The sequence below is a fragment of the Asterias amurensis genome, chromosome 3, assembly GCF_032118995.1.
Source record: "Asterias amurensis chromosome 3, ASM3211899v1".
In the NCBI taxonomy this organism is placed as follows: Eukaryota; Metazoa; Echinodermata; class Asteroidea; order Forcipulatida; family Asteriidae; genus Asterias; species Asterias amurensis.
Window position 1 is genome coordinate 15,225,148 of NC_092650.1, and position 15,033 is coordinate 15,240,180.

General features: G+C 40.1%; 1 protein-coding gene across 1 annotated transcript in view; it reads left to right on the forward strand.

Moving 5' to 3' along the window:
- Positions 1-15,033, forward strand: part of LOC139934497 (rifampicin phosphotransferase-like) — a 46,755-nt gene that overhangs the window by 28,501 nt on the left and 3,221 nt on the right. The window contains exons 27-40 of the mRNA XM_071928751.1: positions 962-1,090; positions 2,084-2,168; positions 5,559-5,641; positions 6,829-6,987; positions 8,333-8,392; positions 9,165-9,268; positions 10,283-10,349; positions 10,595-10,666; positions 11,161-11,252; positions 12,274-12,352; positions 12,578-12,623; positions 13,247-13,323; positions 13,702-13,804; positions 14,784-14,858. Of these exons, the coding sequence (XP_071784852.1) occupies positions 962-1,090; positions 2,084-2,168; positions 5,559-5,641; positions 6,829-6,987; positions 8,333-8,392; positions 9,165-9,268; positions 10,283-10,349; positions 10,595-10,666; positions 11,161-11,252; positions 12,274-12,352; positions 12,578-12,623; positions 13,247-13,323; positions 13,702-13,804; positions 14,784-14,858 (1,231 nt within the window). The remainder of the gene's footprint in view (positions 1-961; positions 1,091-2,083; positions 2,169-5,558; positions 5,642-6,828; positions 6,988-8,332; positions 8,393-9,164; positions 9,269-10,282; positions 10,350-10,594; positions 10,667-11,160; positions 11,253-12,273; positions 12,353-12,577; positions 12,624-13,246; positions 13,324-13,701; positions 13,805-14,783; positions 14,859-15,033) is intronic.

The window sequence follows — 15,033 nt, forward strand, 5'->3', positions numbered from 1 at the left end:
TTTTTACCAAGGAAGAAATTGCATGCTTAGCAAATTTTTTTGCTTAGCAGCTCTATGAAATTGGGCCCTGGTGTTATCAGAAGCAGAGTGTGGGATTCAAATCCTGGTCATGACATCTCGTGCCCTAGGAGCAAGGCAATCTTTGTATTAAGTTTGGAAGGAAGTATCATTCTGCTCAACCAACCAGGCCTCTAGCAAATGATATCCTTGTGGGGCCGAGCGGATAAGAGCACCGAATTCAAGCTCTGGTGATCCTGTTCAGCAGAGTGTGGGTTCGAATCCCGTGACACTTGAAAGTCGTGACACTTGTGTCCCTGAGCAAGACACTTCACTATAATTGCTTCTCTCCACCCAGGGCAGAGTTGGTTCTTTTGATTGATTAGCTTTGATTGCGCTACATATTTGGCAGCACAGGCTGTATACTCCCTCAGGGAGCTGAGATGGTTTAAGGAATGATTTAAGGCCCAGTGACCAGCCGTCGATTTCACCAAACTAGGGACGAGTTACTCCTCCTAACTCGAGAGCGTTTTGTGAAATCGGATGCAGGGGTAATAATGTTGAAGCGCCATGAGTGTCGCTGTGTGACGGACCTGAGCGCTGTATAAGAAGCCATTATTATTATTATTATTAAATTCTTACAGACTGTGAGGGGCCTGTTTCATCCCCAAAAACTGATTTTGTTTTTGAATGTGCCATGATCAGCGTTATGCTGGATGGATACCGGTGTGGTAGGAGATTCTGTCCCTCCACATGGCGAACTGTGTACAAACTTTTTCTGATAGTGCCCTCGTTTGAATCATCCTCCGCTGCCCTTGTTAATTTGCCATTGGGGGACTGAATCTCCGGTGGACAGAATTCCCCAGGAAACCGGCACCTAAAAGGTGTTCATTGTTGTTATTGTACATTATTATTACTTCACACTATTTATTAAAAACATTATTTCTTATTTTTCATATGTTAGTCGATCATATTCAATCGCGGGAGGTTAGAGAGAGAGTTTGCTAAAGAAGTCCAACATATGAAGAGCCACTGGGACACTGCGCAGGAGCAGTTGGAAGACATAAACAAGTACCCGGACGGTCGAGCTAGGGTATGTGTTTATCTTTTTTAGTAGTTCTGTTTACTTGTCCGAGTGGGATGGGGTAACTCAGTGGGTTCCTTGCAGAGATAAAACATTTCAGACTTTTGTCTGACTTCAGATTTTTAAAGCCATTGGACACTTTCGGTAAACAGTATTGTCCAAGGCCCACACTTCGTGTATAACAACTTTTATATAAAATAACAAACCTGTGAAAATTTAGGCTCAATCGGTCATCAGGGTCGGGAGAAAATAACGGGAAAACCCACCCTTGTTTGTGCACGTTTGGCCGTGTCATGACATGTGTTTAAAATAATCAGTAATTCTCGATATCAAGAATTTATATTGTTTCAATGTTTTCTCAAAAAGTACAGCATTTCATGGAATAATATTTCAAGAGAAGTCTTTCACCATTACCTTCTGTAAACCCTGTAAGTTATTTGTAAATCTGTGAACTTTTACTTTTTTTCTGTACCAAAAGTGTTCACTGCCTTTAAAGTCTGTCTAGTAAATAGAGTTGGTCTTTGAAAAGAGTTTGTAACCGTTTTTTATAAAATGCATATGGGTAGAAAGATTTTGTAAAAGTAGAATACAATGATCCACACAAACATGCCTCGAAATTGCATGATTTTCCTTTTACCTCGTCGACTAACACGGTCGGCCATTTACGGGAGTCAAATTTTTGACTCCCATACATTGTGGTCGACCATGGTAGTTCGCACAGTAAAGGAAAACCATGCAATTTCGAGGCAAACTTGTGTGGATCGTTGTATTTTACTTTTAAAACATCTTTCCAACCATATGCATTTTATAAAAAAGGGTTACAAACGCTTTTTATTGACCAACTCGTCCAATCCAAAGCAATGTGTTCCTTTAAAGGATGGAGGGTAACATATTTATTTATTAACCAAAAGCGGTTAACTGCCACTAACAGGTATCATCAAACAAGAAATAATAAAAAAGAAAATTTTAGTATTAAAAATGTGGTTTGTTTTGTTATCGTAGGTTTTTCTTCATCACGGTATAGAAACGCACAGGGCAGGTATCTGGCAGCAGATGGTTACAGGCATAATCAGCAAATACACAACCAGTAAGTGTTGTAAGAGATGTTAAACTTGTATCGGGGATAAATTTATATATATATTTATATTTATATTAAGGCCCCCAGTACCCCTACTCCCAATAACCTCCCCCAAGATGAGCGGCACGCCCTTACACAGCTCCGCCAATCACCAGACATAGTGATTAAACGGGCTGACAAGGGGTCCGCAGTTGTAGTCATGAACACACATGACTACATTGCCGAAGGCCTTAGACAGCTCAGTAACACTGATCATTACATTGAATGTGCTTCTGACCCCACTGAATCTTTCTCCCAAGATATCAGTGACACCCTGGTTAGGATTTATAACGCCAATGGTATTGAGAAAGATACATTTAACTATCTTCTCCCACATGACCCCCGTACAGCAAGGTTCTACCTTCTACCTAAGATACATAAGCCCAATAACCCGGGGAGACCTATTGTATCTGGGAATGGTAGCCCCACAGAGCGCATTTCTGAGTTTGTCGATAGCTTCCTCAAACCCTTAGTCTGCCGTATTCCTTCCTTCATCAAGGATACCAAAGACTTTCTCCACAAACTAGATGAGGTCAAGCACCAAATACCTGACTCTGCCATTTTGGTTACTTTTGATGTTTCATCACTGTATACTAACATACCCCATCATGAAGGCATGAGTGCATGTGTCTCTGCCCTCAATGCTAGTAATCAGTCCCGCCCCTCAGTGAGTCATATTAAGGAACTCATGAGCCACATTCTAATGAAGAATAATTTCACATTTTCTGACAGGCATTTTCTACAGGTACAGGGTACTGCCATGGGTACCAAGATGGCACCCTCATATGCCAACCTATTCATGTCTGAGTTGGAGGACAGACTCCTTTCCTCCGCCCCCAACCGACCACTAGTTTGGTGGAGATTTATTGATGATATTTTCTCCATCTGGGGTGGGGACCAAGACAGCTTGGATGAGTTTATTAACCATATCAACTCATTTCACCCCACCATAAAGTTCACTACCGAACAATCTCTCACCAGTGTGAACTTTCTAGATGTGACAATAACCAAGTCTCTTAATGGCCTTGTCACAGATGTTTACAGTAAACCCACCGACACCCACCAGTACCTTCTCTCCAATAGCTGTCACCCTAGTCACTGTAAGAAGGCCATTGCTTACAGTCAGGCCTTACGTATCAGGCGTATCTGTTCCACAGATACCCTGTACAAGAGGCGCTCATCAGAGCTAAGGAAACACCTTGTATCTAGGGGACACAGCGAACGTAGGGTCCAACTTGCTATCAACAGGGCTCTCAACGTACCTCGTCATACTCTGTTGGCTAACACGGGAGCTAAAAAAGCTCCGACCAATAGAGTTGCTTTGGTCACCACCTTCCACCCCAAACTACCCAAACTTCCCTCAATTCTCAATAATAACATGCCTATACTTCACTCCTCCAGCAGGTTACACTCAGCAATCCCTAAGGTTCCCATGGTTGCATTCCGCCGCCCTAAGAACCTTGGTGACATACTAGTCAGGGCCAAACTTCCCCCAGGTACAGTCCAAACACAACCCCCGACAGATATACTGGGCTGTCATAAATGTACCCGTTCCAAATGCAGAACGTGTCTGCACATTAAGCCCTCATTTAAGGTGAAGAGTCATACCACTGGCTCTTCATACAACATCAAGACCGACTCTGAATGTAGCACATCTAATGTAGTCTATGTCATATCATGTAAGAGATGTGGGCTACAATATGTGGGAGAGACTAAGACCAAACTTAGTCTTCGCTTTGCGAATCATGTCTCTTCCATAAAGACTAAGAAACTGTACCCAGTCTCTATCCACTTCAACAGCCCCAATCATAGTGTCAGTGATGTTGAACTTCTGGTGATTGAAGCTTGCAATGGTGATGACACACACCGCAAGAGTAGAGAATCACACTGGATTCACCAACTCAAGACAGTCAAACCCTTTGGACTTAACATAAACACTGGTGTTAAATAACTTCTCATTAACCTCCACTTCAATTCGGCCTAAGTACTTATATGTTGTATATATTCTGTACATAAAGTATAAATTAATCTTGTTTAAAGTTGTTTTTATAAATTCATCACTGTAACTATCTGATGTAAGTAACCCCCCCCCCCCTTTTTTTCCACAGGTCCCTCATACCTATTTTTCAAATCATCATACCTTTGATCTTGCTATTCTTATTAATTGACCATTGTTAGTTGCATCATGGTGCAACTTGCTCTCTAATCCTACCCTTTCATGTCTCCCTGCATTGTTGTCGAACAATACATTTACCACTCTTATGGTCCAGTAACCCATCCTTTCATTCTAAACATCCTTTGTCCTCGCCACTTCACTCCTATTGGTTCATAGCCACCAACATTGTCTCTGAAATAGAAACTTTGATTGGCTGTTATTTTCCCGCTTCTTTCTGGATCCTTCCCTTAATCCCTTTCCCCCTCTCTCTTTCTATAAATGGATATGTATTTGTTTGTACTTGTTTTATGCCTCTGAAGAAGGTCCGGATTGGATCGAAAGCTAAGGCCATCTACCCTATTCATTATATATATATATATATATATATATATTTTTTTTTACCCATACACCTATGTGTGTTAGCACTCATGTATACTCGTTACTTTCCCCGAGTCCTGTGAAAAAATATCACAGGCATGTTACTCAGGTGGGATTCGAACCCTCGACCCTTGCAATTCTAGAGCAGTAAGTGTTGGTTAGGGTTAGGGTTAGGGTTAGGGTTAGGGTAATTCTTCTATTTATATATGTAACAAGGGAATAAACAGATTTAGCCTTTGTTCTACCACCAACAGGGGATACCTTTGGTGGCTAACCTTGACTTTCACTTGCCAAACCTTATGGAGTTCCCTGGTCAGGGATTACTTTCACAAAGAGCTAAGGTTTATTTTGATTTTTGATTTTCTTTTGCAAGATCGCCCATAACAAGTATAAAGGCACTCTAGGTTAAGGGCATTAAGGAAGAAACATAGAAATGTAGTAACTCAGTGGAGCTGAAGGTAGGAATTGACATTCCTCTTGAAGGATGGAAGATCGTAGGATGAAGGGAAATATGCACGAGGCAAGGAGTTCCAAAGAGATGCAATACTAGGGAAAAAGCTACTGGAGTAGCTCTTCGTTCTACATCTCGGCACAGCCACAGTATACGGATGACAAGCAGAAAGCCTGGTCACACGCCCAAACACCCTGACAGGAGGAACAAGGTAATCTTAATTGCCAAGCAAAGTGGAATGTCACAATACAAATCACTACGGCACTACTGACAACTCATCTTTATGATGAATCTTAGTGCTATGTGAACTTGAGCACCGGTCTTGGTATTACTATTTTTACTGTAATTATTATTAAATTTTGTGTTTGTATTTCAGAGGAACTGCTTCCAGGCCACCATGCCCTGTTGTTGTCCTCCTGTCCGAACATGGAGAGTGCCCAGGTGCCCTTAGCAATGGAGGTATAATAAATAGCAGTATCTTTGCTTTCAACCCTGACATAGACTAAGCTTTGTCCAAGGCCTTTCACTAAAGCACACTAAGAACTTGTCTTTGGTTTTTGCAGTGTTTTGTTTTTTGAATGTTTTTTGTTTTTGTTTTTTTTTTTGGGGGGGGATTGTGTTTTGGTCTTACTATGTCAATATGGATTGATGAGTAGCCTTGCTCAAGGCAGTCGAATTATTCACTCCGAAAAAAGACCGCCGCTGTATAAAAACCCACCCGTATTCACTGTGCGTAAAACCCACCCGTATTCACTGTGCGTAACATCGCACGACACGATGCCCCCATACACTATCCGCATGCGGAGGCCGTCAGGCCGACAGCCTTGTAGGGTCTGTGTTGAAGCCACTGACCTCATTACTATAATAAGCGAAGAGTTCCCACGGTCAGCTCATTACAATAAGCCCGCGAAAGATGAGACATGTCTACATCATCACACACCACCACCACGGACGCTCAGCGAGCATGATAGGCGTGTGTGATTGGACGTCAAAATGAATAATTCATTTGCCTCACATCCTGTGTTGTCTGATAGGTCTGACGAACGATATACATATTCATGAGCTGCATACTAGCATATCCTAGAGCCCCCCTAATTTCGTCCACTATTGGAATTTTTTCAATACAACACATTAAAACAGGAAGATACAGACCCGACAAGTCTGTCGGCCTGACGGCCTCCGCATGCGGTTAGTGGTGTAGGAGTGCGATGACTTGTGTGAACAGTATTCGTGCGATGTGACAGTGTGTATACGGGTGGGTCATTCGGTGTGATCGCACACACCATGCACAGGGTATACGGCGGGTGGGTTTACAGCTGCGTCTTTTCGGAGCGAATAATGCGACTGCCTTGAGCAAGGCTAATTGATGAGAGGAACTTCTTGTTATTTACTTTACAGCTGCAGAGTGAGTAATAAATAAGACGTTTTAACTAGCCTACTCCCCCGCCCCCCCCCCCCCCCAAGCCATTGCAGGATAGTTCTGTTCAGAATTAATAAAAATCTATTCCGAGGAGGTACAACAATAAGAATAATGAAAACGCAAGACCAGTTTGTACAAGAATTATCTACATTGCTAAGTAGATATTATCGTATGATATTACTAGACTTATATTGTCTCTTTTCCTTTCCGTCTCTTTCGATTAAAGAAAGTTGCAAAAGCCATTCTGAAAGAAGAGAAAAGTGAACAGTTTCAGGTGATGACTCCTGACGACGCCCTGGACTGGCTGCAGGGAGCATCCAGCGGTGAAGCAGGGATAGTGTTTGCTGATTTCCTTCGATGCCATGGTCACAGGTGTGTCCGTGAGGTAATAAGAGCCATGAACTCCATGAGCCATTTTGAGATGGTGGACACACTCATGACACTATTAGGTTTGGGTAAATTTGTCTGTAGGCACCCAAACTGAACAGTGTCAACCATATCTCATGGATAATGGACTTGAGCTGTGTTCCTACAATCCTTTTCGAGATATGGCTAACACAATGCTACATTACGCTATTAGGTTTTGGTAAATTTTCCCGTATGCACCCAAACCAAACAGTGCACTCCTTTAGTGTCCACCATACCTCGAAAAGGCTAATAATAATTTGACTTTTTTTTTAATGACCGCAACTTTTCTGTAGAATGACAACAATTAAATCCAATAGTGAGGATTGGTAAACTGACCTCTCTGACAGTGATGTAAAACTAACAGGCGAAGGAGGTCGCGGAAGATTTCTGCGCAGCCACGTTAACTTAACAGGGCCGCTTAAAAGTCCAATGGGAACAGCTCCGCACTGTAGACCTACCGCGGCCACACTGTAAAACACTACGCAAATGTCGTGGAATGTAAGTCTAGGCAGGAACGCATTGTAGAATTACACCAAAGCCAGACAAGGTAACTTTCCGCGTGGCAGCGGGAGAAAAAGCCCCAAATGGGAACACGGCTTTATTCTCTACATTTATTCTTGATAGGGCGTCATGACTGATAGGGTATCATTGCCAAGTGGTTTATAACATTGAGTTTAAGGCGGAGTAAAAAAAAAACATGTTTCACGTCCGGGTTTTTCAAAAAAAAGGAGGAAGAGTGGTTTTTTTATTTTTTTTTATTTCAAGATGGCCGCCATTCTTTGTTAAAATGTCAAATATCCATTGTTTTTTTCTACTGCTGAAATACACAAAACATAAATGAAACACTTTGGGTGAGGCATTCAGACAAGACATTCAGATTGTTTTTGCTGAGATCATTTAAAATAACCCTAATAAAAAATAAATTTAAAAAAAAATTAAAAATGTGCATAAAAAAATAAAATAAACAATAAAATAAAAAAGGAGGCGGCCTGTAAAAAGGAAGCGGGCGGGGACTCTAAACATGTTTCTTTTTTTACTTGGCCTAAGTGCTGTTGGTTTAGTCAGTGTGTGGTTTCGAATCCCGGCCATGACACTTTTGTCATTGAGCAAGATGCTTTACATCCCATCCGAAGACCACATCAATAGTGGATAAGTGTCTTGCTTTAGGACACAAGTGCCACAATCGTGACTCGAACCCGCACTCTGCTGATCAAATCACCAGAGCTTGAGTCTGGTGCTCTTATCCACTAGACCTCTGTTTCAAAACATTGTCTCAATTTTGAAGTTTTGTAATGATAGTTCCGTCCTTTTCTTTGTATTAGATTGAGCTTCGGGACAAGTCTTGGGGTATGGATCCGGTGCAACTGATGCCATCTCTTCAGGTAAAGGGGAAATATCGGCGGCCAAATCAAGCAATTAAGTTGGTGTGGCAGGTTTTCGGTTTATAATCCCTACATGAATTATTATGGAAAAAATGTTAAAGAATTTCTGAGTTTGGCCGAAACCTGAACAATATTCATCCTTTTGATAATAGGTTTTAAGTTGCCAGACGAAAAGGATTTATTTTATTTTAGCCACTTTCTTTATAATGGAGCTTTCATGTCATGTGGTAATTGTCAAAGACCAGGGGGTGAATTTCACAAAGAGTTAGGACAAGTCCTAACTTGGGACTTCTCTAAAAGATATTAAGAAATTAAGGCTGTAGTCCTAAGTTAGGGCGAGTAACTTGTTCCGACTTGAGGTAAGACTAGTCTTAACTTTTTGTGAAATCCACCCCAGTATCTGCACTTTGTTGACGGAACACATGTATGTATACATGAATTAACAAATCTATGAAAGTTTAAGCTCCATCGCTCGTCTGTGTCACAAGAGTCAAATCAAGAAGGAAAGAATCGGGTTTGGGACCAACGAGATGTAAACTAATTGATGTGCTAACATTTCAAGCAACTTTATTAAATAGATAAACATAATCTATGCTTTTTACTATTCAAAACCGATGTTGAAACCACTTTTGGCTCAAAAGTAAAAACACCAAGGAATGCGACAGAATTAAACTTAGATGTTTTTAAAGTCATGTTGTTTATTGAAAATACGTAGTTATTAAATTAATTCATTTAGAAATTGACTAATTCGTAATATCAATCATATTTGCAGGCAATTCTAGCGACGGATTCTCACAACTCATCCGAGAGAAAACGTGTACTGAGTGCTGCTGAGGCAGTGGACCAGCTTGGGCTGGCCCTACCTGCTCTTGCAAGGTAATCTTAAGATGAATATAACATGGCCTTGCCCTCTTTAAAGCATTGGACACGTTTGGTAATTACTCAAAATAATTATCATCATAAAACCTTTCTTGATTACGAGATAGTGGGGAGAGGTTTTTAGTATAAAACATTGTGAGAAACGGCTTCCTCTGAAGTGACGTAGTTTTCGAGAAAGAAGTAATTTTCCACAAATTTGATTTCGAGACCTCAAGTTTAGAATTTGAGGTCTCGAAATCAAGCATCTAAACACACACATCTTCGTGTGACAAGGGTGTTTTTTCTTTCATTAATATCTCGGAACTTCGACGACCGATTGAGCTCAAATTTTCACAGGTTTGTTATTTTATGCATATGTTGAGATACATCAAGAGAGAAGACTTGTGTTTGACAATTACCAATAGTGTCCCCTGCCTTTAAAGCATTGGACACGTTTGGTAATTGTAAAAACCAGTGTTCTCACATGTCCAAACATATGCATATGCTTATAATAATGTTTTTATCAATATTGTGTAATTTTTAATGTTATATATTGTTATATTTATATTTATATTTAAATTTATATTTTTTTACATAGATTTTAACGATTCCTGTAAGTGGCGGCTTTCCGCTGTTGGATATCAATAAATAAATAAATAAATACAATAACAAACCGGTGCAAATTTTGGCCCAATTGGTCATCGAAGTTACAAGAGAATTATGAAAGAAAAAGCACCCAATTGTTGCACAACTTTGTGTGCTTATTATTATTTGAGTGAGAAATTATCTCTTTCTCAAAAACTATGTTACTTCAGAGGGAGCCTTTTCTCACAATGTTTCGTACTATCAACAGCTCTCTGTTACTCATTACCAGGTACGTTTTTATGCTAATAATTATTTTGAGTAATTACCAATAGTGTCCAGTGCCTTTAAAGACAAGTTTCATCACCATTAGTTTTATATAAGTTTGATGTAAATCTGAGATCTTAGACAAATTTTGTCCTTAACAATTCTGTAATGTTCCTTTAACAGAAAGATCTTGGTGAGTTTCCTCGTTCCTAAGGCCAGAGCAGGTGTGGCAAGCAGGGAATCAAGCAAGGTCAGTTTATTTTCCAGTCCATGCCGATTTTTTACCTTCCGCCCTGGTAGTAATTTAAAAGCAGGACAGTTCTTTCCACAACTGAGAAGTCTCCCGAAAATCTGAAAATGTACTCCGCGGTAGTAGAATATATAGCACGACAGGTCTCTTAACATAATTTACCTGGCAAGTAGATATACACATGGTGTTTACCCCAAACCAAATATATATTGAAAAAATAATTGTCCACAACCTTTTGTTTTCAGTCAATGTACATTAAGGTCAATCACAACCTGAAGGAGGCGTACTGGAGGTTAGCCAATCTGATGGTCCGAGAGGTAAACTGAATCATTTATATATAATTAGGTATTTTTTGTAGGACACAAAACACATTGTCCAAAGATTTACATTAAACTTACACAGGTTTAAAGATAATGATGGTAAGACGCTTTCCTTAAAATATTACTTGCTGAGGTGCTGTAGTTTTTGAGAAAATAATAAATCATCGACTCAAAAATATTGTTTGTCTCAGGAGACAAAAATTATTTTAACATTTACAAAAGCTACAGCACCTCGGGAAGTAATATTTGAAGGGAAAAACATTTTGTTGACAGAGACCGAGTCCTCATGGTAGTTGGAAACAAAATTACTATAGTGTCTAACCTTAAGTTAAAAAAAATGGTGTAAAACGTCATTTTATTTAATATGACTCATCAGACACATTTGAGCTTAGACTCATTTTGAATTGCGTTTTCATCCTCGCAATGGACAACTGTTGCCTGAAAACAAACAAAATCAAATCTTCTGAACTTATCGATTTCTCTTGCCACAGGGTCGTATACCTGATGAAGATTTGCTGTTTTTCTTCCTGCCAAGCGAGATAGATCGCCTTCTAAGGAATGGATCTCCTGCTCTAATATCCAGGTATAGTAGTATTAAATTGCGTAAACCAGTCACATCACCCCCTCCCCCCATCCCCCCAGCAAGTTGCCCTCTACAAAGTCGCCCCACCAAAGTCACCCCAACAAAGTCGCCCCTGCAAAGTCACATCCTACAAAGTCGCCCCTGCAAAGTCACCCTCAACAAAGTCGCCCCTGCAAAGTCGCACCCCACCAAAGTCACACCCTACAAAGTCACCCCTACCCCCTACAAAGTGACCCCTACAAAGTCACTCGATCCCTTTCCCCTACAAAGTCACCCTACAAAGTCACCCACTACAAATCCCCCCCCCCCCCCCCCGACGAAGTCACTTCCAGTAAAATCACCCCTACCTCTACAAAGTCGCCCTACAAAGTCACTCCCTTTCCCATACAAAGTCACACTACAAAGTCGCCCACTACAAAGTGTGTCCCCCCCCCCCCCCCCCCGCCCCCGATATGAGAAGTCACCACCACAAAACCACCCCAAGCAAGTTGCCCCCTACAAAGTCACCCCACGAAGAAACTGGAGGTAGCAGGTTAAGTCTCACTATTGTAAAATTTTTTATTTTTTTTTCAGACCACCATTATATTTTAGTGTTATGTCCTTTATGAGCATAGTGTTAAAGGAACACGTTGCCTTGGATCGGTCGAGCGTTCTGTAACCGTTTCTTATAAAATTGGTATGGTTAGAAAGATGTAAAAGTAGAATACAATGATCTACACAAATATGCCTCGAAATTGCGTGGTTTTCGTTTTACCTCGTTGACAAACATGGTCGGCCATTTATGGGAGTCAAAAATTTGACTCCCATAAATGGCCGACCGTGTTAGTTCGCGACATACAATGGAAACCGTGCAATTTTGAGTGATACTTGTGTGGATCATTATATTATACTTTTAAAACATCTTTCTAACCATATACATTTCATAACAAACGGTTTCAAACGCTTTTCAAAGACCAAACTCGTCCGATCCAAGGCAACGTGTTCCTTTAAGTTTTAACCAATGGTCTGGATTGTCATTCAGGGCGATGAAGAGACGTCGTAATCTACCACTGCAGGATGCCCAAACATACCCGCTGATGTTTCCAGGTCTACCACAGCCGGTAATAAAGACCACCAGTTTGCCATCTGTGTAATTTTTAACAAATCTTTTATCCTGTGATGCCACATATTTCAGCTTCGGGCCGCCAGTGGGTTTTTTAATAAAATGAATGAATGAAATCATCAAATGCAATGATTAAGAAATAATTATGACGCTACAATAAAATGTAATTGAATCCTTGAATGGCGTACTAATAAGTGTATTTTAATTTTGTTTTCAAAACTAGATTGTTGAGGAGATTGATAGCGATATCACAGAAATGGAATTGAAAGGTAAATATCAATTTTAAAGGCAGTGGACACTATTGGTCATTACTCAAAATAATTATCAGCATAAAACCTCACATGGTAACGAGTAATGGGGAGAAGTTGATAGTATCAAACATTGTGAGAAACGGCTCCCTCTAAAGTGAAGTGGTTTTCGAGAAAAAAGTAATTGACCACGAATTTGATTTTGAGACCTTCGAGGTCTCGAAATCAAGCATCTGAAAGCACACAACTTCGTGTGACAGGGTTTTTTTTTTTTCTTTCATAGTTATCTTGCAACTCCGATGACCAATCGAGCTCAAATTTTCACAGGTTTGTTATTTTACGCATATGTTGAGATACACCAAGTGAGAAGACTGGTCTATGACATTTACCAATAGTGTCCACTGTCTTTAAATAATTTGGTATGTAAGTTTGCACATGTTGATGATTATAAGGGAAAATGTTTGCAACAGTGTTATGTCTCTACTATACCCATAAAAAAACTTTCGTTATAAGTTGTTAAAAGCAGGTCTGAAAAATCAGTCTTAGTCCAATTTGTTTGTCAAAGTATTACATAATACATACTAAAGTGGGCTGTTAACTGTTAATTTCTGATGACTGACTTTTTACCGCCCTCTTTGTTAAAGGAACTCCAATCAGTCAAGGGGTCATCAAGGGAACAGCCAGGGTCGTCACGAAGCTGCAAGATGCAGCCAACATCAAGGTATGAACTAGTCTTGGTTCAAGGTGCTTGCATTGTTAATTATCCTACTCTTACGGTTTATATCCATTGCTACTAGGGTCACCAATAGAGGGCGGCGCTATCAACCATGAACCGCTATCACCCTGCGAATAGCTACCACTCTCTCATGATAGTAGTCTATGCTGAGAGTGCGCCCTCTTGTGGCACTGGATCATGTATCTCAAAAACTACAGCACCTCAGCAAGTAATATTTAAAGGGAAGCTTTCTACCATCTTTTTTTTTAGAAACTATACGTTTGATGTAAATCTGAGGACTTTTGTGTTTCGTATAGTACAAAAGGTACCCAAACCCTTTAAGCTCTTGTTGACTCCTATTTTGTTTTCTTATTTTTTTCACAGAAAGATGATATCCTTGTGACCAGGGTTACCGATATTGGTTGGTCTCCGTATTTCCCCCTCATCAAAGGACTAGTGACTGAGATTGGAGGCATACTGTCTCATGGTATGTAATCTAAGCACTATTCACTCTATTATAAGTTATCACACAAGCACGAGTGGAATACGGAAAAATATAGCGCTTCTGCGTCCCATAGACAACGAGGCCGCAGGCCGAGTTGGATACATGGGACGCAGACGCGCTATATTTTCCGTATTTCCACGAGCGCGCGTGTGATAACGTATTTATCTTCAAGCAAACTTGGCGCGTGACATAGAACACACAATACGCATGGTAGTGATATTAGCCGTGCAATATAGGTTTTTATCACCACTCCATTCTGCCAATCTGATTGGAGGATTAGCGCGTACTTGAAGATAGTATTCAATATACTCTATTACCCAGGGTTTTCCTCGGGAAATAACGACCGTCCTTTTCACACTAAAATTATCACTTTACCCCTGGTCTTCACCCAGTTTACCCTGGCAAATGGACATACCCATTTGTTTGAAGTAAAACCCTTGGGTATTCTTGTTATGCTTAGCTATATTTTTTGCTTAGCAGTTTACTGTTGAATTCCACTTTTTCGATAAGCACTGCTATACTAAATGTTTATTTCTATGAACACTATCGATTGTCTTAATAGACAGCCAAGAGACTACTCATTCCATATCTTCATAAAATATTATGATATAACTGTGTTTTATCGGTGTTCAATTGGTGTTAACTTTGTAGTTTATCAGTGTAGCATTGATGTTTTATCAATGCTAGCCTAGTGTTTTTTCAGTGTTAGCTTGGTGTTATAGTGGTAATTACCTTTGTGTTTTATCAATGGTGTTAATTTTATATCTTCTGTGGGACATGTTTTACTCATGGTGTTACCTCGGTGTTTTATTGGGTTAAGCTTGGTAGTTTATCAGTGTAGCATTGATGTTTTATCGATGGTAGCTTGGTGTTTTTTCAGTGTTTGCATGGTGTTTTATCAGGATTAGCTTGAGTGTTTTTATCTTGCAAGCTATCAATACTGATTTATTCTTCTGTTTAGGTGCTGTTGTGGCGCGTGAGTTCGGTATCCCATGCGTGGTTGATGTGCAGCATGCAACCTCCGTCTTCAAATCTGGTAATGATGGCTTTTTTTTTCTATAGTAGCAACAATTTGTTTCTCATAACTTGCATTCCACTGTCGCATACATATAGTTTTATTGCAGGAAAATTGAGATGCTCACAAAGGAATTTTCTCTGATTTTAAAAAGAAAATCACAGAAATTGGAAACAGTTATTCACTGATTAAACAG